This window comes from Mobula birostris, unplaced genomic scaffold (genome assembly GCF_030028105.1).
Source record: "Mobula birostris isolate sMobBir1 unplaced genomic scaffold, sMobBir1.hap1 scaffold_268, whole genome shotgun sequence".
Lineage (NCBI taxonomy): Eukaryota > Metazoa > Chordata > Chondrichthyes > Myliobatiformes > Myliobatidae > Mobula > Mobula birostris.
In genome coordinates this window covers 13,522-38,929 of record NW_027275732.1, presented here as the reverse complement: position 1 = coordinate 38,929, position 25,408 = coordinate 13,522, and the positions used below count along the sequence as shown (strand labels likewise).

The 25,408-nt window shown below is 53.6% G+C and overlaps 1 protein-coding gene across 1 annotated transcript; it reads left to right on the top strand.

The window, feature by feature from the left end:
* The first annotated feature begins 235 nt into the window (after positions 1–235).
* LOC140192804 (cathepsin F-like) lies at positions 236–17,789 on the top strand. Its single transcript, XM_072250282.1, has 12 exons — positions 236–308; positions 1,127–1,255; positions 2,363–2,429; positions 2,974–3,087; positions 5,139–5,302; positions 8,875–8,971; positions 9,067–9,147; positions 11,174–11,293; positions 11,863–11,927; positions 13,993–14,083; positions 14,853–14,911; positions 16,900–17,789. The coding sequence occupies exons 2-12, from the start codon at positions 1,154–1,156 to the stop codon at positions 16,969–16,971; spliced, it is 1,032 nt and encodes a 343-aa protein (XP_072106383.1). The 5' UTR covers positions 236–308; positions 1,127–1,153; the 3' UTR covers positions 16,972–17,789.
* Positions 17,790–25,408: the final 7,619 nt, after the last annotated feature.

The following is a 25,408-nucleotide window of genomic DNA, read 5'->3' as shown; positions in this document are numbered from 1 at the left end:
AACTCATTCCTCAGGTTCTGAGGCAGAGCGGCGAGGGCTGCTGTTTCAGTAGAGAGGGCCGAGGAGGGGGTTACTAACGTCCCGAGCAGCTCGGGAGGGTGGGGGGAAGTGGGCGACGGTGGGCGTCCGTTGGTGGAAGGGGGAAGTGGGATTGTAACATCGTTCAGGACCTTATCAGTGCGGGGTGTCCGTTGGACGGGGGGCGGTGATAGGATCAGATGGGGGGGGAGGGGCCAGACAGGGACTATAAGAGACGGTACGCGTCCTTACAGTCCACCACAGCGGCTGGTGTTGTCCGAACGAGTGTGGTGAGTGAGCACGTTGTCAAGAATTGCCAGTGTTCGTCCTTGGAGAGACTGGCTTCCTGGAACGGGGCCAGTCTGACGGGAGGGGCAGAGGATGTCGTCTCCCTCTCAGTCAGTCACCGTCTCCCCCACCCACATCCCGCCCCACCCACCTTTGTCCAGTGAGACTTGCTATTAATGCTGAGGGAGCTCTGCACTCTAGGATGGGTGGTGAGGGATCTCTGCATTGTGGAGGGGTGGTGAGGGATCTCTGCGCTGTGGGGGTGGGGGTTGTGAGGGATCTCTGCATTGTGGGGGGTGGCGAGGGATCTCAGCGCTGCGGGGGGTGGTGGTGAGGGATCTCCGTGCTGTGGGACGTGGTGGTGAGGGATCTCTGTAGTGAGGGAGGGGGTGAGGGATCTCCGTGCTGTGGGACGTGGTGGTGAGGGATCTCTGTATTGAGGGAGGGGGTGAGGGATCTCCGTGCTGTAGGGGGTGGTGAGGATTCTCTGCATTGTGGGACGGGGTGTTGAGGGATCTGCGTGCTGTGGGAGAGCGGTGAGGGATTTCTGCACTGTGGGAGGGGAGGGGGTGCTCCCATGCCGTTGACTGGGCCACGCACGGGTTCCACCTCCCCACTAAAACGTTACTGTGCTCCCCCACCCATGGCACACTCGCGCTTCCTCCGTACTGACGAGGGAGGGACCGCTCCGTGTAGTGAGTCAAGGACCCTCGGGAGATGAGGTAGCAACCCCGGGGAGTGGAGTAAACGGAGGGAACAGCCGCAGTTTTCACTGACCATTCCTCCGCACCGCACCACCCCCCTTCACCCCCGACTCCAGGTCCTGCTCTGTTGTGCGGATATCGCAATGTTCCGGCTTCTTGTTGCCTGCCTGGTGGCAACCCAGGTCGTCCCGTCTCGGTGCTCCTCCCCGGCGGATCTGCCAGAAGATGAGGAGGACGAGGAAATGGTAGGTGACGGAGCGCCGAGGCGCGCTGACCATGAGGTCTCTTCGGCCGTTTCGGAGCGGAGCGTCGGGACCCTGGGGTATCCCCTCGCCTGCGACCAGGGAAAGCAGGCAGCCGAGGCGGCTGCTGAACAGCGGCAGTGCTGGAGAGTCTCACCGCTGCGGGGTCTCGGAGGGGACAGGCCATTCGGCTCAACCAGTCGCTGCCGACCACGGTGCCCTCCCTGCTTTCGTTACTGACCCATCACGGTCCCTCCCGAATGTGGACGGATGGAGCTGCCCTGGGAATAATCCGGCTCACCCTTACTTCACCCGGCAGCTCGTCCCATGCATTCAGCACCCGCTGGGTGTAGAATTTACCGCTCAGATTCCTGTTCAGCCTTTCACCACTCAACCTAAACCTCTGCCTCCCTCTGGCAGAAACCCCCCCCACCCCATCCAACAGCATCGCCCATTCCTCTTGGTTCCTCTTCATCCTGTTTCAAACTCTGCGTCCGTCTTCCCTCCCTTCACCCAACACAACCACTCATCCCCCACCGTCCACATGCACTCACTTCAACTCCACACTCACTCCCTCCGTTCCCTCCCCCAACACTTCCTGTCCTCACCCCATCCGGCCTCCCTCCCTCGCCACCGCTCCACCACCCTTTCCCTTCCCCTCACTGCCCTCCCTCGCCCTCGACCTCACTCCCCTGTCGGCTTTCCCCTCACTGCCCTGTATTTTCCTTTCGCTCCCCACTCCATCCCCCTCCCCCTCCCTCTCCATCCCCGTCCTCTCCCCCTACAACCCCCTCCACCACTCCTCACTCCCCTCCCCTCTAAATCGACCCCCCTCCATTCCTCTTCACTCCCGTATTCTCCACAGTTTCATCCCCCTCCACTGCATCAATCACCACGGCCACTTCCACACTGTCCCCTTCCCCTCTACCGCACCTTCACTAACCCCGTCCCCCTCCACACCATCCACACCAAGGGTGTGTCCGTACCGCGGAGAGGGCGGGCGGGGGCGGCCCTCACTGCTCAGGGCTGGGATGGCCTTCTCAGAGGTTCCCAGCGACACGGATTGAGGGAAGGAGATTCCCGACTAACGGCAACTTCTTCCGTCCCCAGTTCCAAATGCGGTCCGATTTCGAGGAGTTCAAAGTGGCTTACAACAGGAGTTATGACGGAGAGGAAGGTAAGGGGAACCGGACTCGTTCTGTCCCGGGAAGGGATGGGGAGAAGGGGGTCGGACAAAGGGTGTGGGGAGGGAGGGAGAGAGGGGTGGAGGAACAGAGGGTTCTACTGGGCACCAACACCCCCTTCTACACCTTCCCCCACTCCCTCTTTCTCTGTCCTGCTCTCTCTTACACATTCACCCTCTCCTTCTCGTCCCACACTCATTCTCTCCCCTCTCACTTTCTCTCTCCCCCACACACACACCTTACATCTCTCTCACCTCTTTATCTCTCTCCCCTTCTCCCTTCCCCTCTCTGTCACACACTCGTCCCCCAGCTCCAAAACTGTCTCTGCTCGCACATTTTCTCTCTCTCTCTCTCTCTCTGAACTCTCACATTCGTTCCTGCCCCCTTCGCTCCCCTCACACAGTTTTCCTGCTCTCTCCTCACACACTTCCTCAAATCCCCCTTCTCTCGCTCTCTGCATCTCTTTCGCACTCCCATCCTCTCCTCTTCTTCTCTCTCTCTCCTGTCGCTCCTTACACACTCCCTCTCTCTCGGCAGAAGAGAATCGCCGCTTCCAGATCTTCGTGGAGAACATGAAGAAAGCTGAACAGATGGAAGACGACGACAGAGGGACGGCCGAGCATGGAGTCACCAAATTCAGTGACATGACAGGTACCGGCAGCCTGGGGTGACAACAAACCCCCCACCCACCGGTTCGGCTCTGGGAGAGTTCGGTCCAGACTCTCTATTCTAAAAGTCCTGTTGTGCAGTGTGAATCTGGGAGCTGCCCTTTGGGCCATTAACTCTATGCTGACCATTAACCTCGAATTACACCGATTGCATTTTATTCCCCCTCCCACCCCACCCCACCCCGTTGGGGTTGGAGAATTTACAGTGAGTAGTTTACACACATGCACACAAAGCCGGAGGCTGGGATCGAACCCGCGTCTCTGGGTCACTGAGGCAGCAGCTCTGCCCCCTGCGCCACCATGCTGACCCTCACAAAGGAACTTGGTTCCGCAATGTTTCCTGTGCTTCCGTTCCCTCAGACGCTGTCTGACCAGGTGAGAGTTTCTCTTTTCATCGTAGAGGGTGCAGCAGAGGTGCTGACCGGAATAGAGAGTATTATCATCTTATTAGAGCGTCCTGTTCGAAGGATACACGTGTCAAGTTGTAGAGAGAACGTCTTTAACATGAGAAAACCTGCGGATGCTGGAAATCTGAGCAACACACACACACACACACAGAACAGTGGAGGAACTCAGCAGGCCAGGCAGCGTCTATGGAGAAGAGTGCACAGTCTGACACTCTTAATCAGGACTGGGAAAAAGAAATGAGCAGCCAGAGTAAGAAGCTGGGAGGAGAGAGGTGGAACCGGGAGAGGGGGCACGGTGAAGTAAAGAGCTGGGAAGGTGATGAGATAGGAGAGGCGAGCAGGCCAGGGAAGAAAGAGAAGGAGGGGGGCACCAGTGGGAGGCGATGGGCAGGTGAGGAGATGCGTTGAGAGAGGAAAGTGGGGAAGGGCGGGGTGCAATTCCCGGACGTTTGGGAAATCGATGTTCGTGACATCAGGTTCAAGACTGGGGCATCGTTGAGATGGGAGTGAGGGGAGATGTGAGGGCAGAGAAGGGGCGGTGTGGGGAGCGGCATTTAGACACGCAGGGAAGGGAGGGATGTGGATCCCCGGGCAGGCGGATAAAGAGGGTTAACCTCGGCAGCAACAAGACGTAGAGCAGGGTCTGTCCCCGTGCTGTGCTCTGCTCTGTCCTACTGAACTGAGAGGTGAGCAGTTCAGGCAGGGACACGCGGGGAAGCTGCTACGCTCCACGGGCCAGGGGTCCCCGAGGCCTGCTCTGGGCAGCGGATACGAGAGACCAAGTGGGAGTCACCTGTTCGCTCAGAGACCGACTGTCCTGACCACGGAGCAGCTCACAGGCACAATGTTGAGTCCAACCCTTCACAGCAGTGGGAATGTGAGAACGGGGTTCCACCCCCGCCACTGTCGGTAACGAGTTGGTACACCCTCCCCGTGAATGCAGGGGTTTCTTCGGGGTGAGGGGGGGGGCTCTGGTCTCCTCCCACAGTCTGAAGATGATTGGTTGGGGTTAGTAGGTTGGGGAATTACTGCATTAGCAAGCAGAGCTGATCTCTTTAAAATCTGTCCAGGGTGGACTTTGAAGCAATCAGGACTTTAAAAGGGTCTAGATAAGGCCCAGTCTCCCCGGGGCCCTGGGCCAAGAGACACCAGAGGGGTTCTGGGGCTGGCACAAAGCAATGGGCCAAGTGGCCTCCTTTGGCCAAGACGTGGCGCAACAGCGCGGCGGAGACCGGGAGGGGACCAATCCCTGTCGCTGCCAGTGAAGGTGTGGGACGTCTCCAAGTATACTCCCACCGTCTAGAGGCGTATTGCTTTTGGGTTAGAGAGTTGGTGGTGACACCGTCGGCTGCCCCCAACGCAAACCCGCTGATCTAATTGGATGCAAACGAATCACAGAGCATCTGAGTCTTCAAGTGACAAACATGTCCCATCTTCATCTCCGACAAGAGGACAGGCTCAGTCTGAAACAACCCGATCCCATCAAAACAAGCCCCCACATCCCAAGCTCAGCGTCCCCAGTCCCTCTGAACTTGAATTCTGCTCGTTATACGCTCCCCGAGCTGACCCCAGCCCATCGTGCCTGGGCAGGAACGGTCGGTAATTGTCTTCCTTCCCCTCTCCTCAGACGAAGAATTCGAGCAGTTCTACCTCAACCCGTTGATGATGAACGACACGTCCTGGATGCAGGAGATGGCGAAGGTGCCGGTGGCCGAACCGATCGCGGACTGTCGGATTCGTCGGCGAATAGACTGGAGAAGTTATGGTGCGGTAACGTCAGTCAAAAATCAGGTACGTCCCTACCAGGACGGGCCAAGACTCTACTTGATCAGATGTCCCTGGAGGAGAGACTGCAGGAGGGAGAGGATGGCGATGAGATGGGTGTGGACAGCACCTCACCATCCAGGGTCTGTATGGGTCAGACACAGAGTGAAGCTCCCTCCATACCATCCCATCACACACTCCCGGGGTCAGACACAGAGTGAAGCTCCCTCCACACTGTCCCATCACACACTCCCGGCTCAGACACAGAGTGAATCTTCCTCCACACAGTCCCATCACATATTACCGGGGTCAGACACAGAGTGAATCTCCCTCCACACCATCCCATCACTCACTCCCGGCTCAGACACAGAGTGAATCTCCCTCCACACAGTCACATCACACATTACGGGAGTTAGACACAGAGTGAATCTCCCTCCACACCATCCCATCAAACACTCCCGGGGTCAGACACAGAGTGAAGCTCCCTCTACACCGTCCCATCACACACTCCCGGCTCAGACACAGAGTGAATCTCCCTCCACACAGTCCCATCATACATTACCGGGGTCAGACACAAAGTGAAGCCCCCTCCACACTGTCCCATCAAACACTCCCGGGGTCAGAAACAGAGTGAAGCTCCCTCTACGCTGTCCCATCACACACTCCCAGGGTCAGACACAGAGTGAATTTCCCTCCACACCGTCCCATCACAGACTCCTGGGGTCAGACACAGAGTGAAGCTCCCTCCACCCCGGACCATCACAGACTTCTGGGGTCAGACACAGAGTGAATCTCCCTCTAAACCGTCCCATCATACACTCCCGGTGTCAGACAAAGAGTGAATCTCCCTCCACACCGTCCCATCACACACTCCCGGGGTCAGAAACAGAGTGAAGCTCCCTCCGCACCGTCCCATCACACACTCCCGGGCTCAGACACAGAGTGAAGCTCCCTCCACGCCGTCCCATCACACACTCCCAGGGTCAGACACAGAGCGAAGCGCCCTCCACACTGTCCAATCACACACTCCCGGGGTCAGACACAGAGTGGAGCTCCCTCCACACCGTCCCATCACACACTCCCGGGGTCAGAAACAGAGTGAATCTCCCTCCACACCGTCCCATCACATACTTCCGGCTTCAGACACTCTCTGGTTCTTCTTCAGGGACCTTCAGTCAGAGATCAACCCTGAGCAGAGGTGCAGAATCCTGCTGCCTGGAACGAAAATTGGCTTCTCGGAAAGGTCCGGGGTAAACAGACCAGGAGTTTGACTGGCCTTCCCTCCCTATCCACACACCTCCGCACTGTCTGTCCAACCAACACATCCTCCTTACCAAAATTAGTATTATTACCAACCCTGAATAAATTTCCTTTCCAACATAAAAAAGTTGAAAAATGTTTGATAACTCAGAGTCTGCACTAGGCAGAGTTCAGAAGAAAGAGTGGACAGGGGGAAGTGTCGGTGGGGGCGGGGAGACTCATTGAAAGAGAGCAAATATTGAAAGGTCAAGATACAGTGGATGTATCCTATGGTGGGGGAGTCTAAGACAAGAGGGCACAGAAAGAGTGGATGTGGAGAGGATATTTGCTGTAGTGGGGGAGTCTAGAACCAGAGGACACAGATAGAGTGGATGTGGAGGGGATGTTTCCTATAGTGGGGGAGCCCAGGACCAGAGGGCACAGATAGAGTGGATGTGGAGGGGATGTTTCCTATAGTGGGGGAGTCTAGGACCAGAGGACACAGATAGAGTGGATGTGGAGAGGATGTTTCCTATAGTGGGGGAGTCTAAGACCAGAGGACACAGATAGAGTGGATGTGGAGGGGATGTTTCCTATAGTGGAGGAGACGAGGACCAGAGGACACAGATAGAGTGGATGTGGGGAGGATGTTTCCTATCATGGGGGTCTTTTTATTGTGAGGACGATTCAAGAGTCGGGATCGAAGCTGTCCTTGACTCTAGTGTTTCGTGCTGCCTCACACTTTTACCCTCTGTCCGACGTGCCCGGGGAGAAAAGGGAAGGACTGAAGGGTGTGGGGGCGGGTTGGGGTGAGGGCTGTGGAGTAGCTGGTCGTTGATTATGTTAGTTTCTTTTCTGAGTGCAGGCTGGGCTGGGTACAGATGTTGCCGTACCAGGCTGGGATGGGTACAGATGTTGCCGTACCAGGCTGGGATGGGTACAGATTTTGATATATCAGGCTGGGATGGGTACAGATTTTGATATATCAGGCTGGGATGGGTACAGATGTTGCCGTACGAGGCTGGGCTGGGTACAGATGTTGCCGTACGAGGCTGGGCTGGGTACAGATGTTGCCGTACCAGGCTGGGCTGGGTACAGATGTTGCCGTACCAGGCTGGGATGGGTACAGATTTTGATATATCAGGCTGGGCTGGGTACAGATGTTGCCGTACCAGGCTGGGATGGGTACAGATGTTGCCGTACCAGGCTGGGCTGGGTACAGATGTTGCCGTACCAGTCTGGGATGGGTACAGATTTTGATATATCAGGCTGGGATGGGTACAGATGTTGCCGTACCAGGCTGGGATGGGTACAGATGTTGCCGTACCAGGCTGGGATGGGTACAGATGTTGCCGTACCAGGCTGGGATGGGTACAGATTTTGATATACCTGGCTGGCCTGGGTACAGATGTTGCCTACCAGGATGGGACGGGTACAGATGTTGCCGTACCAGTCTAGGATGGGTACAGATTTTGCCGTACCAGGCTGGGATGGGTACAGATGTTGCCGTACCCGTCTGGGATGGGTACAGATGTTGCCGTTCCAGTCTGGGATGGGTACAGATTTTGATATGCCTGGCTGGGCTGGGTACAGGTGTTGCCGTACCAGGCTGGGATGGGTACAGATGTTGCCCTACCAGCCTGGGATGGGTACAGATTTTGCCGTACCAGGATGGGATGGGTACAGATGTTGCCGTTCCAGGCTGGGATGGGTACAGATATTGCTGTACCAGGCTGGGATGTGTACAGATTTTGATATACCTGGCTGGGCTGGGTACAGATGTTGCCCTACCAGCCTGGGATTGGTACAGATGTTGCCCTACCAGGCTGGGATGGGTACAGATGTTGCCGTACCAGTCTGGGATGGGTACAGATGTTGCCGTACCAGTCTGGGATAGGTACGGATATTGCCGTACCAGTCTGGGATAGGTACAGATGTTGCTGTACCAGGCTTGGATGGCTGCAGGTTTTGGTATACCTGGCTGGGCTGTGTACCGATTTTGCTGTACCAGGCTCGGATGGATACAGATAGCAATGGGAGATGAGTCAGGTCAAGCTGGGGGTAAGAGACAGCAGAATAAATCAGCCATGATGGAATAGAGTAGCAGACCTGATGGGCTGAATGGCCTAATTCTGCTGCTATGTCTTTATGCGGGCATTGCAGACTGTTCCCAGACATGAGATCACAGGGCTTCGTAGTAAAACAGTCACAATGCAGAATAGAGCGTAACAGTGCCGTGCGGGCAGACGAGTTCTGTGGAGGAAGAGGGTACTGAGGGATGGAGGAGGGTAACAGCAAGGGGAATGTGGTGAGAGAAACAGACTGAAGCAGGCCACCGGGCTCTCTCTCTGTCCCTGCAGGGGCGGTGTGGCTCCTGCTGGGCCTTCGGAACCATCGCCAACCTGGAGTCCATGTGGTTCCTCAAGACCAAGCGACTGATCAGCATGTCGGAGCAAGGTAATGACCCGCGCCCTCCCCCACCGTCCCGGGACACGCCCCGCAGCACCGCTGCCTTCGCTGTAACCGAAGTCTCCTCTCATTGATATCCGCAGTGCTCCTGGATTGTGACCACTTTGACAGAGCCTGTAAAGGTGGCTACCCTTACAACGCCTTCAGAAGCATTATGCACCTGGGTAAGTGAGCTGCCCGATAACCCTCCTGGCGTGCGAGGACTGGCCCATAGCAGGGACAGACCGCTTAGCAGCGGCGTCGCAAGCTTCCCACTCTGCAGAGGATGGTAGATTCGGGACCAGGTCCACCAGTGAAGCTGAGGACCTTGAAATGACTTCATTACTTACATCCTTCATACACACCAGGAGTAAAAATCTCTCCGTTACATTCAAATGGGCATTGTGCAATCTATAATAATTATAATGCACCACGGGACCGTCAATATAGCAGAGAAATACAGTTGTGTCAGCATGAACTTAGCAGCCTGATGGCCTGGTGGAAGAAATTGAATAAGAGAAATTGCTCCAAACTGACCAATGCTCCATATGCCCTCTTAACCACAGAGTCAACCTGCGCAGCAGCTTTGAGTATCCTATGGACTCTGTCCCCAAGATCCTTCTGATCCTCCACACTGCCAAGAGTTTTACCCTTAATACTATATTCTGCCATCATATTTGACCTACCAAAATGAACCACCTCACACTAATCTGGGTTGAGCTCTCTCTGCCAGTTCTCAGCCCGGTTTTGCATCCTATCGATGTCCCGCTGTGACCTCTGACAGCCCTCCACACTATCCACAACACCCCCAACCCCTGTGTCATCAGCAAATTTACTAACCCAAATCTCTACTTCCTCATCCAGGTCATTTGTAAAAATCACAGAGCGAAGATCTCCCAGAACATTTGAGTGCATCAGTAACCCCAAACCATATCCAGGCCCATTCAATTATCCTATCTATATCCCTTCACGAGCTCTCACTGCACTGATATCAGGTCTCAAGCGTGACATGTTGACTCAGTCTCTCTCTCCCTCTCACTCTCTCCTGCCTGACCTGTGGAAAGTTTCCATTTCTTCTCCACAAGATGGGAGGGTGGATTGTTGCATTGGAGGGGAGGGAACATGTTTCTGGTATGGAGGACATGGGGGATAACTTTTGATCAGCCGGAGACCGGTCCAGACCAGCCTAGGGACAGAACTTGAGTCAATCAAGATGGTCGAGGTGTTCACTCTGATTTATAGAGCTTTGGATAATGGTGAGAAGTGGAGGCCATTCTTCCTTTACAACCTGTTCCTCTGCTCAATGCATTGTCTGATTCAGTATCTCCCTTACACTCTCGGTCTCACTTCACAGATCTTGTCTTCTCAAAGCGGATGCAGAGTAAAATCCAGTCTCCGATATTCTGCAAATCTGGATGACTTGACATCTGGTTCATTTAGTAGTATTTCCCTCGCTCCCTTTAATCCTACCGGGACAACTTCTCCCGCTCGCTTAATCCCATTGGGACCCGTTCTCACTCGCATTAATCCCACCGGGACCCGATCTCCCACTCCCTTTAATCCCACCAGGACCTCGTCTCCCACTTCCTTTAATCCGACCAGGACCCCGTCTCCTGCTCACATTAATCCCACCAGGTCCCCGTCTCCCGCTCGAATTAATCTCTGTGGGACCCCGTTTCCCGCTCGCATTAATCCCACCGGGACCCCGTCTCCCGCTCGAATTAATTCCTATGGGACCTCGTCTCCCGCTCGCATTAATCCCACCGGGTCCCGTCTCCCGCTCCCTTTAATCCCACCGGGACCCTCTCTCCCGCTCTCTTCAATCCTATGCCCCCCCCCCGCTCCTTTTAATCCCACAGGGACCCCATTTTGCACTCCTTTATAACCCACCATAACCCTGTCTCCCGCTGTCTTTAATCTTTAGTCTCTCCCCAACCCCCACCCCCAACTCCGCTCCCGTTAATCCCAATGCGATCCCGTCTCCCACCCGCTTAATCTCACCCGGGACCCCCCTTCTCCCTGAGTAAGGAGAGTCGACCTGCTCCGTTTGGAGTCTGGGACGTTCTGAATGCCGAGGGGTGTTGCTGTCCGTAGGAGAGGCTCGAAGGACAGGCACGCTGGGGCGGCGGGGTCTTCTTCTCTCGGGCAATTGGTGGGGGATTCCCGGGGAGGACGGAAGACAGCGGAGATAATGCGGACCTTTGTTGACAGGGGGGATGATGTCTCAGAGGAGCTATCCCTACCGGGCAGCGAAGCACCACTGCAGGTTCCGGCGCAGTCTCAGCGTTGCCCGTGTCCTGACCTACAGGAACATCAGGCCTCATGAGCGCGGTGAGTCGCCGCGGCAGCCCTGAGCGGTGGGTGGGGTGGTCAGTGCGGGCGGACACACCCCCTTCCCGGTTTACCACCCACCGAGACCGTGCCAGGCGGTCTGCCCACCTTCGGCGCTGGCAGCCGGAGAGGACCGGACCCTGGGGTGGGCACCGTTTTACTGCGGGTGGTGAACCGGTTGAAGCAGGGTGCCCAAGGAAGCTGAGGCAAACCCCTCACCGGTGGCTGGGAGGTTCCTGGGACCCTGACTGCCTGCGTTCCCTGTGACCGTGTGAATCTCCCGCCGGGTGCTCCGGTCACGTCCCACATCCCGGGGGTCGCTGGGTTAATTGCCTTGACCACCCCCCGCCCAGTGTGTGTGGGGCAGGAGTGGACAGGACAACTGGGTGGGGTTTGGAGATGGTGGGATATGAATTGGGGTTGCTGAGAGGGCAGGCCATCGTCTTGCTGGGCAACAATGAGACGTCGTATGGCATTCAGATGGTCGGGGGAGGGGCGAGGGAGGGGATAGCTTTGGGGAGATGGGCCGCACCGTTTCCATTTGTGACGTTTCCCTTTCTCTCCTGCAGAAATGAAGAGGTGGGTGGCCAAGAGAGGACCCATCCTCGTCATGATGAATGCGCGAGCACTGAAAGTAAGGCCCCCTCTTCCCGACCCGCCTCGCCCGACCCGCCTCTGCCTTCTCCCGACCCGCCTTCGCCCGAAACCCTCCGCCTCCGCCTTCTCCGGACCAGCCTCCGCTTTCTCCCGCCCGCTCGACCCTGCCTCCGCCCGACCACCCCTGCCCGACTCTGCCTCCGCCCGACCCTCCTCCGCCTCCGCCCGACCCGCCTCCGCTTTCTCCCGCCCGCACACCGCTGCCTGGGAACGTCGTCGTCTCCTCCTCAGAAGCCGGTGCCGGGCTTTCGGTGTGGCACCATGAGAAAGAGCTTGGGGTCAGCCCACTGATCACAGGCTCCTGTCGACGTGGTACCCCGCAGGCGCCTGCTCCGTACCGGCAGACTCTGGAGGATAACACCCACCCTGAAATATCTCTTCAGACCTTCTCCCTCTCTCCCTCTACCCATCCCTCCCCATCTATCTCTCCCTACTCTCTTCCTCATCCCCTCATCGCTCACCCCCACTACCCCTCAACCCCACTCCCCCTCTCCCTCTCTCCCTCTCCCTCACAAACTTCCCTTCCCTCTTGCTCCCTCCCCTCTCTCTCTCCATCTTCTCCTCCCTCTCGCCCTCCTCCCCTCTCCCTCTGACCATCCTATTACCACGCTCTCCCCCTCACTCCCCTCTGACCCGCCTCACTCTCCCCCCCCCCCCCACCACCTTGCTTTCCCTCCCCCCCGCCCACACCCAGACTCGCACGGCTCTGCCTCCGACGCATACTGGTGTAAACGTTTCTGATCGAAACCCTGACCAGTTTCAGTCTAAATTCCACAACCGATCTCATTCCTGCGTCACCCACCCACCACATCCCTATGAGGTTCTGAGGAGATTCACCAGAAAGATTCTGGGAATCAAAGGATTAAAGTTCGAAGAGTGCTTGATAGCTTTGGTCCGTACTCACTGGAGTTTGGAAGAATGTGGGGTGGGGAATCTCACTGAAACCCATCAAATATTTGAAGGCCTTGATAGAGTGGATGTGGAGAGGATGTTTCCTGCAGTGGGGGAGTCGAGGCCAGAGGACACAGATAGAGTGGATATGGAGAGGATGTTTTCTATAGTGGGGGAGCCTAGGACCAGAGGACACAGATAGAGTGGATATGGAGAGGATGTTTCCTGCAGTGGGGGAGTCTAGGACCAGAGGACACAGATAGAGTGGATGTGGAGAGGATGTTTCCTATAGTGGGGGAGTCTAGGACCAGAGGACACAGATAGAGTGGGTGTGGAGAGGATGTTTCCTGCAGTGGGGGAGTCTAGGACCAGAGGACACAGATAGAGTGGATGTGGAGAGGATGTTTCCTATAGTGGGGGAGTCTAGGACCAGAGGACACAGGTAGAGTGGGTGTGGAGAGGATGTTTCCTGCAGTGGGGGAGTCTAGGACCAGAGGACACAGATAGAGTGGGTGTGGAGAGGATGTTTCCTACAGTGGGGGAGTCTGGGCCAGAGGACACAGATAGAGTGGATGTGGAGAGGATGTTTCCTGTAGTGGGGGAGTCTAGGACCAGAGGACAGAGATAGAGTGGATGTGGAGAGGATGTTTCCTATAGCTGGGGAGTCTAGGACCAGAGGACACAGATAGAGTGGATGTGGAGAGGATGTTTCCTATAGTGGGGAGTCTAAGACCAGAGGACACAGATAGAGTGGATGTGGAGAGGATGTTTCCAATGCTGGGGGAGTCTCGAACCAGACACCACAGCCTCAGAATAGAGGGACGTCCATTTAGAACAGAGATGAGGATTTTCTGTAGCCAGAGGGTGGCGAATCTGTTGAATTCAGTGCCATAAATGGCTATGGAGGCCAAGTCATTGGGTGTGTTTAAAGCAGAGGTTGATAGTTTCTTGATTAGTCAGGACATGACGTGTTATGGGGAGAAGGCAGACGAGTGGGTTTGTGAGGAATCGGATCAGCCAAGATGGAATGGCAGAGCAATATCCCTTGCCGGGCGGCTCAGTTCTGCTCCTATATCTAATGGCCGTCTGGTATTCTGCGGACCAGTATCGGACTTTGGAAATGAATCGTTTATTTTCTCTCCTTTGCCCAGGGCTACAAGGGAGGCATCCTCCGTCCCAACTCGTTTTGGTGCTCCCCCTACAGACTCAATCATGTGCCACTGATTGTGGGGTATGGAGTCGGTGAGTCCCACACAAAAACAGACCCTTCAGCCCATCGAATCCATGCAAACCACTGCACCTAATCTACACTGGGAGAAAATCTCACAGATCTGCTGTTACCAGCATATCAATTAAAAGAAAATCAACCAAAATCTCTAAAATAGATACATTTTTAAAGAAGAATATTAAATTTCATTAAATCAGGTACTCCCCACCCACTCTTGCCCTTCTAGAGTAGGCCCACTCATCCGCAAATTTAGAACACAGAGCATTGAACTTTACAGCACAGTACAAACCCTTCAGCCAACAATGTTGTGTCAAACTATTTTTTTATCATCCGTGTGTCTGTCTATGAGTCACTTAAATGTCCCTAATATATCTGTCTCTACACCACCCCTGGCAGGACATTCCACACACTCACCACTTACCTCCGATCACCTTAAATGTCCCTGATGTATCTGTCTCTACACCACCCCTGGCAGGACGTCCCACACACCCACCACTTACCCCCGATCACCTTAACTGATGCCCTGATCCCATTCACCACCTTTATACAGATCTCCTTACACTCCCCCCAACATTCCTAGCAGTTCCCCAAAATGCTACCCGTCACCTCTACATCAAGGGCGCCGTCTGCAGTGATCGGCCTTCCCATTCACCCTGCGTCTCCGACCTTCGCACTTGCTGTCAGCTCCCACTCCACGCTGGTGCTCTTCCCCGGGGGGAGTGTGTGCGGAGCGGCGGCGGATGGCGATGGGACGCTCCCTTGACCCTTTTTTCTGTGTTTCAGAAAGGGAGTTGCCTTACTGGATAATAAAGAACAGTTGGGGAAGGAACTGGGGCGAAAACGTAAGTGAGCTCAAACGCGAGCAGAAAATTACCGTGTGGTCTGAATCTGTTGGCTCCGTACTATCCCCGCTGGTTTGGAAGAGGAGTTGTTAATCCACCCCCACCCCCAAAATAGCAAACGCAGGCTCCTGTGGGTCTTCAATGCTCCGGGGCCCGTCCCCGGGGCTGTATGAACGTGGGAAGGATTTCAAGCCATAAGTTCCAGATCCTCATCGCTCACTGAGTGAAAGAACCTTCTTGCTCCAGTCCACATCCCGCTCCGACCCGATCACTGCAGAGAGAGATGGACCCAGCCTGGTACATCACAGTCACATCCCTCCCCACCATCGGTCGCATCTACAGGAGGAGCTGTCTCAGGAAGGCAGCGTCCACCAACATAGACCCTCCCCCCCAATCCGAGCATTGCCATCTTCTCGGACCTCCCACCGGGCAGGAGGTACAGAAGCCTGAAGTCCCACAGCACCAGGTTCAAGAACGGCTACTTCCCTTCAACCATCCGGTTCTTGAACCGACAGACAAAACCCTAATCATTACCTCAGTGTAGCATCACTCCTGTCTGTCCGCCAATCTTCCATCCATGCTAGAATATTTCTTTTGGTACCATGGAAGCTTTGTTAAGCAGCCTTATGTGTGGAACCTTGTCAAAGGCCGTGTGAAACAACTTCCATCAATTCCTCCTTTGTCTATCCTGCTCGTTATTTCCTCAAAGAATTCCAACAGATTTGTCAGGCAAGAGTTTCCCGTGCTGACTTTTCCCTATTTTATCATGTGCCTCCAAGAACCCCGAAACCTCATCCTTAACAATCGACTCCAACATCTTCCCAACCACGGAGTTCAGATTAATGGGCCTACCATTTCCTTTCTACTGCCTCTGTCCCTACTTGAAGAGCGGAGAGACATTTGCAATTTTCCAGCCTTCTGGTACCATTCCAGAATCTAGTAATTCTTGGAAGGTCATCAGTAATGCCTCCACAGTCTCTTCAGCCGCCTCTTTCAGAACCCTGGGGTATGCACCATTTGGTCCAGGTGAATTAACAACCTTCAGACCTTTCAGTTTCCCAAGCACCTTCACCCTAGAAATTACAATTTCTAGAAATTCCAACTTCTACGCCCTCCCCCCCGCCAACACTAACGAATTTTTGGCTTTCTACAAGTGTCTTCCGCAGTGAGGACTGATACAAAATACTTATTAAGTTCATCTGCCATTTCTTTGTCCCCCATTACGACTTCACCGGCATCATTTTTGCAGTGGTCCAATATCTATTCTCGTCTATCTTTTATGCCTTTTATGTCTGAAAAAACCTTAGGTATCATCTTTTAAATTGTGGGCTAGCTTACCTTCATATTTCATCTTTTCCTTCCTTGTGGCTTTTTATTTGCCTTCTGTTGGTTTTTAAAAGCTTTCCAATCCTCCAACCTTCCACTAATTTTTGCTCTATTATATGCCCTCTCTTTGATTTTATGTTGGCCATGACTTCCCTTGTCGGCCACTGTTACATCACCCTCCCTTTAGAATACTTCTTCATCTTTGAGCTGTACCTATCCCATGTCTTCTAAATTGCCCCCAGCACTCCAGCCATTGCAGTTCTGCCATCGTCCCTGCTAGTGTCTCCTTCCAGTCAATTTCGGCCAGTTCCTCTCATGCTTCTGTTATTCCGTTTGCTCCACTGTAAACCTGACTTTATTATCTTCTTCTCAATGGTCTCCTTTTGGACAGAGACCATTCATCCGAAATCCTGATAAAGGGCGTCAGCTTGAAACGTCAAACCATTTATTCCTCTCCATAGATGCTGTCTGACCTGCTGAGTTCCTCCAGCATTTTGTGTTGCTCCGGATTTCCAGCATCTGCAGAATCTCTTTTGTTTAAGATGACAGATTATCTGTATCTGTCACGTGTAGATCAATGCATACAGTGAAATGTGTCGTTTGTGACGTGCTAGGGGCAGGCCACAGAAACTTACCTCTCGCTCCTTTCTACTCCTCGACAGGGATACTTCCGCATCTACCGGGGCGTGGAAGCCTGCGGACTGAACCGCTTCCCCATGACTGTCATTGTGTAGTCGGCAGCTCCGAGGCGAACCACGGCCGATCCTGGGTGGTCCCAGGCGGTGTGTCGTCTGGAGGAAGACTCCAGTACCGCAGCTTAGCAAACCTTTCTCGACAAGTGGGAGTGCCTTCCACCCTCCAACCTCGCCTTCCCATTCCCCATCTCACCTCTCCATTCCTCAGTACTATTCCAGTGGCTGTCCCTGGTCACTCAGCCACACTGCAACACTGGCCAGTGCCCAGTGCCCCTGCAAACACGCCCACAAGCCCCACCACTCCGATTTGCAGTCCAATGCATGAGAGAAGCACCTGGGGTTGTCGGGAGACCCTGCCCAGATAACCAGAGCTCTTGTATTGACCTCACACCAATCAGAGACCCCAGGGCGACGTAGGGAGGTGATTGGACAATTACCACACCATCCATCGGGAATGATTGGTTCACTGGAATGGATCCATCTTGGGATAGCAGCGTTTCGTTGGAATGCGGGCTGGTTGGAAGAGGAGGAATCAAGGTGCCACTTCCCGTTGGTCCCTGGTATGGATGGATTCCCTTGGGAATGAATGGGTTCCCTCCGGCATCTTTTACTTGGAAGCGGGTGATCAATTAGATCATAAGACACAGGATTAGAATGAGACCATTCGGCCCATTGAGTCTGCTCCGCCATTCAGACTTGGCTGTTTTATTCACTGGAAAGGTCTCCCTTGTGGGATGGCGGGGTTGGGATTGGCCCATGTCCCCACCGTTTTCCCATTTGTTTTGACGTTAATTGACCCCAGCCCTGCATTTTCCTTTGGCTTTTGCAAAGACTCAATAAAAATGTTCTGAAGCTTGGGTGTGAGTGATTGTGTTTGTCTGCTGCCGTCTCTGGGGGACTACAGACCTCCGTTCTGCAGCTCACCCTGAGATTTGTGGAGGTGATGGCGGGTGGGCTGTGGGTCCATGCCCGACGGCACAGTTTGGCCCATAGCGTTGTGCTGAGCCAGTTAAATTAGTCATCACGTGGCCAACTATACTAATCTCGTCTGTCCACCAAATGTTCCCATTCTCCACTATCCTCGCATTCAAGTTCCTTTCTAAATATCCCTTAAATATCTTTAATGTATCTGTCTCTACACCACCCCTGGCAGGACGTCCCACACACCCACCACTGACTTCCCATCACCATAAATGTCCCTAATGTATCTGTCTCTACACCACCCCTGACAGGACGTTCCACACACCCACCACTTACCTCCCATCACCTTAAATGTCCCTAATGTATCTGTCTCTACACCACCCCTGACAGGACGTTCCACACACCCACCACTTACCTCCCATCACCTTAAATGTCCCTAATGTATCTGTCTCTACATCACCCCGGCAGGACGTTCCACACACCCACCACTTACCCCCCATCACCTTAAATGTCCCTCATGTATCTGTCTCTACATCACCCCGGCAGGACGTTCACACACCCACCACTTACCCCCGATCACCTTAAATGTCCCTAATGTATCTGTCTCTACACCACCCCTGGCAGGAAGTCCCACACACCCACCACTTACCCCCCATCACCTTAAATGTCCCTAATATATCTGTCTCTACATCACCCCGGCAGGATGTCCCATACACCCACCACTTACCTCTGATCACCTTAAATGTCCCTAATGTATCTGTCTCTACACCACCCCTGGCAGGATGTCCCATACACCCACCACTTACCCCCCATCACCTTAAATGTCCCTAATGTATCTGTCTCTACACCACCCCTGGCAGGACGTTCCACACACCCACCACTTACCCCCCATCACCTTAAATGTCCCTGATGTATCTGTCTCTACACCACCCCTGACAGGACATTCCACACACTCACCACTTACCTCCCATCACCTTAAATGTCCCTAATGTATCTGTCTCTACACCACCCCTGGCAGGACGTTCCACACACCCACCTCTTACCCCCGATCACCTTAAATGTCCCTGATGTATCTGTCTCTACACCACCCCTGGCAGGACGTTCCACACACTCACCACTTACCTCCCATCACCTTAAATGTCCCTAATGTATCTGTCTCTACACCACCCCTGGCAGGACGTTCCACACACCCACCACTGACCTCCGATTATCTTAAATGTCCCGAATGTATCTGTCTCTACACCACCCCTGGCAGGACGTTCACACACCCACCGCTTACCTCTGATCACCTTAAATGTCCCTAATGCATTTGTCTCTAAACCAGAGAAACAAAGCTTGGCCCCTCACATCTTTGAAATGAGCTCCTCAGAATCAGAATCAGGTTTAATATCACCAGAATAGAAGACCATAAGATATACCATCAGAATTAGGCCATTTGGCCCATCGAGTCTGCTCTGTCATTTCATCATGGCTGATCCGTTTCACTCTCAGCCCCAATCTCCTGTCTCCTCCCTTCACGTCCTGAGCAATCAAGAATCTATCAACCTCTGCCTTAAATATACCCAAAGACCTGGTTGCGACAGCTGCCTGTGGCAATGAATTCCACAGATTCACCACTCTCGGGCTGAAGAAATTCCTCCTCATCTCCATTCTAAAGGGACACCCCTCTATTCTGAGGCTATTCTTAGACTCTCCAACTATAGGAAACATCCTCTCCCCATCCATTCTCTCGGGGCCTTTCAGCATTCGGAAGGTTTCAATGAGGTCACCCCTCATTATTCTGAATTCTAGTGAGTACGGGCCCAGAGCCATCAAACGCTCTTCATGTGACAAGTCATTCAATCCCGGAATCATTTTCGTGAACCTCCTTTGAACCCTCTCCAATGCCAGCACATCCTTTCTAAGGTAAGGGGCTGAAAACTGCTCACAATACTCCAAGTGAGGCCTCTCCAGTGCTTTATAAAGCCTCAACATTACCTCCCTACTTTTATACTCTAGTCCTCTTGAACACAATGCTAACATCGCATTTACCTTCCTCACCTCCCAATCAACCTGAAAATTGACCTTTAGGGAATCTCCCACACCCCTTTGCATCTCAGAGTTTTGTATTTTCTCTCCCTTCGACAAAATAGTCTATTTACCCTTTTCATTTCTTTTACCAAAGTGGATGACCATGTTGTCTTTGTTGCAGCAGTACAATACTACATTAGAAAAGAAAATGTGAATGAGATAATGTATATACATTAATATATAAAGTTGTTAAATGAAATCAGTGATTCAAAAATGGAAATAAAGAAGTAGTAAGGTAATGATCGTGGGTTCCCCCTCTCACTTTAAACACATGCCCTCTGGTATTAGAAATTTCAACCTGGGGAAACGACACTATCCACTCCGTGTCTGTCCCTCATAATCTGATAAACCTCTAACCGCTCTCCCTTCCAGAAAAAAACAACCCGAATTTGTCCAGCCTCTCATGATAGCACACGCCCTCTAAACCGGGCAGCATCCGGGCAAACCTCTCCTGTGGCCTCTCCAAAGCTTGTAACGAGGTGACCAGAACTATTTGCCATTGTGACACCCCGGGAAAGGTTTCGCTGCCGACGTAATGGTCTCTCTGTAGAAGCAGTGGTTGGGTTACGGTTAGAGATAACGGGTGCTTTGGAATGCGAGCCGTCCAATGACGGGAGGGTGCTTTTCATGTTGTGTGCCTGACACCGGGGTGAGCTGGGTCTTTGGTTCGGCGGGAGATGGAGGGAGAAGACGCGGGAGAGAAGTAGTCGTAGGACTCGACCCGGAGCGGCGCCATGATTCGACGGAGCCCAGGGTGAGATCGAAGGAGGATCGGCAATGGGGAAACCGTGTGCACATTAGACCGTTTCATTAAAATGGTCCCTCTTTTTTTTTTTGCTTTTTCTTTACCAACCCTGTAGTCAAATTAAGAATTATAAAGCTAAATTCTTCAATTGTATGCGGAGTACTGCCTGTTATTTCCTGGCACTGATTTGTAACAGGGTGACGAATCACGCAGCGTCCACACAAGCAGGTGTTTTTTTTGGGGGGGGTGGTGGTGGTGTTGTCTGGCACTTCCATCTCTCACGTTTGACGGGGCCGGAGATTGTCTTCCCGATTGTCTTACGCAGCCGACGGAATCGGAATGTTTCATCATACGGCTGATCCAGCCTAACCAGAGTTTTAAAAAGCTGCAACATAACGTTCTGACTGTTGAAGTTACCAGGGCGAGCACTCCGTATCTATTCGCAACCACCATACTGGGCTGTGTGGCCACTTTCAGGAGCTATGACCTTGGATTCCAAGAATCGCTCTTCGCAGAAACACTGCTAATCTCTTGCCCTTAGCAATGTACCGTCTTAGATAGATCAGGGCAGAGGGCAAAGGAGTGGCAAACGGGATACACTGTTGGAAGGAGTATGGTCATGCACTTTGGTGGCAGAAATAAACAGGAAGACTATTAGTTAGATGGGGAGAGAATTCAAAATGTAGAGATGCAAAGGGACTTGGGAGTCCTTGTGCAGGTTAACCTCCAGGCTGAGTCGGTGGTGAAGAAAGCGAATGCAATGTTGGCATTCATTTCTAGAGGTATAGAATATAAGGGCAGGGATGTGATGTTGAGGCTCTGTAAGGCACTCGTGAAACCACACTTGGAGTATTGTGTGCAGTTTTGGGCTCTTTATTTTAGAAGGGATATACTGACATTGGAGAAAGTTCAGAGAAGATTCACGAGAGTGAATCCAGGAATGAAAGAGTTACTTTATGAGGAAAGGCCGGCAGCTCTTGGGCTGTATTCCCTGGAGCTCAGGAGAATGAGGGGGGATCTCATAGAAACATTCCGAATGTTAAAAGGCCTGAACAGATTAGATATGGCAAAATTATTTCGCATGATAAGGGAGTCTGGGACAAGAGGGTATGACGTCAGGATTGAAGGACGCCCATTTAGAACTGAGATGCGGAGAAATTACTTTGGTCAGAGGGTGGTAAATCTGTGGAATTTGTTGCCAGGAGTGGCTGTGGAGGCCAAGTCATTGGGTGCATCTAAGGCAGAGCTACATAGCTTCTTGATTAGTCAGGGCATCACAGGGTGTGGGGAGAAGGCAGAAGAGTGGAGATGACTGGAAGAATTTGATCAGCTCATGACTGAATGGCAGAGCAGACTCGACGGGCTGAATGGCGTACTTCTGCCTCCCTATATTCTGGTGTCCCTAAATCTGTCCTATCCAAGTGCAAAACTTTACTCTTTCGAAAAAACGTGGATGAACCAGAAAGTAAGCCGAGTTTTGCCAGGAGGAGAGAACCCAAGTTAAAGGAAGAGGCCTAGAGAGACGAGGACTTTATCCCCAAGGCAAAGCACATAAAGTGCAGGCGGATCTCTGCAGGTCAGGCAGCATCCGTGGAAATGGACAAACAGTCAACGGTTCTGGCTGACAACCTTCTTCAGGGCTGGGAAAGACAGGGAGCTAAGTGGTTGCCAGAATAAGAAGGTGGTGGGTGGGTGGGGGATGACAAGCTGGAAGGTGATAGGTGAGGGGAGGAGGAAGCACGAAGCAAGAACTTGTGGGGTGATGGGTGGGAAAGGAGAGGAGAGTGGACATTGGGAGAAAGGGAAGGAGGAGGGGCACCAGGGGTAGGTGATGGATGGAAAAGGCGAGGAGAGTGGACATTGGGAGAAAGGGAAGGAGGAGATGCAACAGGGGAATGTGATGGGTGGAAAAGCAGAAGAGAGGGGACATTGGGAAAAAAGGAAGGAGGAGAGGCGCCAGGCGGAGGTGATGTGTGGAAAAGGAGAGGAGAGTGGATATTGGGAGAAAGGGAAGGAGGAGGGGGACCAGGGGGATGTGTTGGGTGGAAAAGGGGAGGAGAGTGGACATTGGGAGAAAAGGAAGGAGGAGAGGCACCATGGGGAGTTGGTGGGTGGAAAAGGGGAAGAGAGCGGACATTCGGAGAAAGGGAAGGAGGAGAGGCACCATGGGGAGTTGGTGGGTGGAAAAGGGGAAGAGAGCGGACATTCGGAGAAAGGGAAGGAGGAGAGGAACCAGAGGGAGGTGATGGCTGGAAAAGGAGAGGAGAGTGGACATTGGGAGACAGGGAAGGAGGAGAGGCACCGGGGGAGGTGATGGGAGGAAAAGCAAGGAGAATGGACATTGGGAGAAAGGGAAGGAGGAGAGGCACCAGGGGGAGGTGATGGGTGGAATAGGAGAGGAGAGTGGACATTTTGAGAAAGGCAAGGAGGAGAGGCACCAGGGGGAGGTGATGGGTGGAAAAGGGGAGGAGAGTGGACAATGCGAGAAAGGGAAGAAGGAGAGGCACCCGAAGGAGGAGATGGGTGGAAAAGGGGAGGGGAGTGGACATTGGGAGCAAGGGAAGGAGGAGTGGAACCAGCGGGAAGTGATGGGAGGAAAAGGGGAGGAGAGTAGATATTGGGAGATAGGGAAGGTAGAGAGGCATCGGGGGAGTTGGTGGGTGGAAAAGGGGAGGAGAGTGGACATTGGGATAAAGGGAAGGAGGAGTGGAACCAGCGGGAGGTGATTGGTGGAAAAGGAGAGGAGAGTAGATATTGGGAGAAAGGGAAGGAACCAGCGGGAGGTGATGGGTGGAAAGGGGGAGGAGTGGACATTGGGAGAGAGGGAAGGAGGAGAAGCACCAGGGGGAGGTGATGGGTGGAAAAGGAGAGGAGTTAAAATTGGGAGAAAGAGACGGAGGAGAGTCACCAGGGGGAGCTGAAGGGTGGAAAAGGGGAGGAGAGTGGACAGTGGGAGAAATAGAAGGAGAAGAGGCATCACGGGGAGGTGAAGGGTGGAGAAGGAGAGTAGTTGACATTGGGAGAAAGGGAAGGAGGGGATGCACCTGGGGGAGGTGATGGGTGGAAAATGAGTGGAGTCGACTTTGGGAGAAAGGGAAGGAGGTGAGGAACCAGGGGGAGGTGATGGGTGGAAAAGGAGAGCAGAGTGGACATTGGGAGAAAGGCAAGGAGGAGAGGCACCAGGGGGTGTTGGTGGGTGGAAAAGGGGAGGAGAGTGGACATTGGGATAAAGGGAAGGAGGAGAGGCATCATAGGGAGTTGGTTGGTGGAAAAGAGGAGGAGAGTCGACATTGGGAGAAAGGGAAGGAACCAGCGAGAAATGATGGGTGGAAAAGGGGAGGAGAGTGGACAATGTGAGAAAGGGAAGGATGAGAGGCACCAGAGGGAGGTAATGGGTGAAAAAGGAGAGGAGAGGACATTGGGAGAAAGGGATGGAGGAGAGGCACCAGGGGGAGCTGAAGGGTGGAAAAAGTGAGGAGAGTGGACATTGGGAGAAGGGGAAGGCGGAGAGGCGCCAGCGGAATCGATTTGTGGAAAAGGGGAGGAGAGTGGACATTGGGAGATAGGAAATGAGGAGAGGCACCAGCGGGAGGTGAACGGTGGAAAAGTAGAGGAGTTGACATTGGGAGAAAGGGAAGGAGGAGAGGCACCAGGGGGAGGTGATGGGTGGAGAAGGAGAGGTGAGTGGACATTTGGAGAAAGGGAAGGAGGACAGGCACCAGGGGGAAGTGATGGGTGGAAAAGAAGAGGAGAGTGGGCATTGGGAGAAAGGCAAAGAGGAGGGGCACAAGGGGGTGTTGGTGGGTGGAAAAGGGGAGGAGAGTACACATTGGGAGAAAGGGAAGGCGGTGTGGAACTAGCGGGAGGTGATGGGTGGAAACGGGGAGGAGAGTGTATATTGGGAGAAAGGGAAGGAGGAGAGGAACCAGGGGGATGTGATGGGTCGAAAAGGGGAGGAGTGCACATTGGGAGAGCGGGAAGGAGGAGAGGCACCAGGGGGAGGTGATGGGTGGAAAGGAGAGGAGTGGAAATTGGGAGAGAGGGAAGGAGCAGGGGCACCAGGGGGAGCTGAAGGGGGGAAAAGGAGAGGAGAGTGGAGATTGGGGGAAAGGGAAGGAGGAGAGGCACTAGGGGGAGGTGATGGATGGACAAGGAGAGGAGCGTGGACAATGGGAGAAAGGGAAGGAGGAGAGGCATCAGGGGCAGGTGAAGGTTGGAGAAGGAGAGTAGATGACATTGGGAGAAAGGGAAGGAGGGGAGGCACCTGGGGGAGGTGATGGGTGGAAAATGAGTGGAGTCGACTTTGGGAGAAAGGGAAGGAGGTGAGGAACCAGGGGGAGGTGATGGGTGGAAAAGGAGAGCAGAGTGGACATTGGGAGAAAGGCAAGGAGGAGATGCACCAGGGGGTGTTGGTGGGTGGAAAAGGGGAGGAGAGTGGACATTGGGATAAAGGGAAGGAGGAGAGGCATCATAGGGAGTTGGTTGTTGGAAAAGGGGAGGAGAGTGGACAATGTGAGAAAGGGAAGGATGAGAGGCACCAGAGGGAGGTAATGGGTGAAAAAGGAGAGGAGAGGACATTGGGAGAAAGGGATGGAGGAGAGGCACCAGGGGGAGCTGAAGGGTGGAAAAAGTGAGGAGAGTGGACATTGGGGGAAGGGGAAGGCGGAGAGGCGCCAGCGGAATCGATTTGTGGAAAAGGGGAGGAGAGTGGACATTGGGAGATAGGAAATGAGGAGAGGC

Excerpts from the sequence above, each read along its gene's own strand:
- LOC140192804 (XM_072250282.1), top strand. The coding sequence starts at position 1,154 with ATGTTCCGGCTTCTTGTTGCCTGCCTGGTGGCAACCCAGGTCGTCCCG. Across the intron at positions 2,430-2,973 it reads GAGTTATGACGGAGAGGAAG|AAGAGAATCGCCGCTTCCAG; the intron begins GTAAGGGGAACC and ends CTCTCTCGGCAG. Across the intron at positions 9,148-11,173 it reads CAGAAGCATTATGCACCTGG|GGGGGATGATGTCTCAGAGG; the intron begins GTAAGTGAGCTG and ends CTTTGTTGACAG.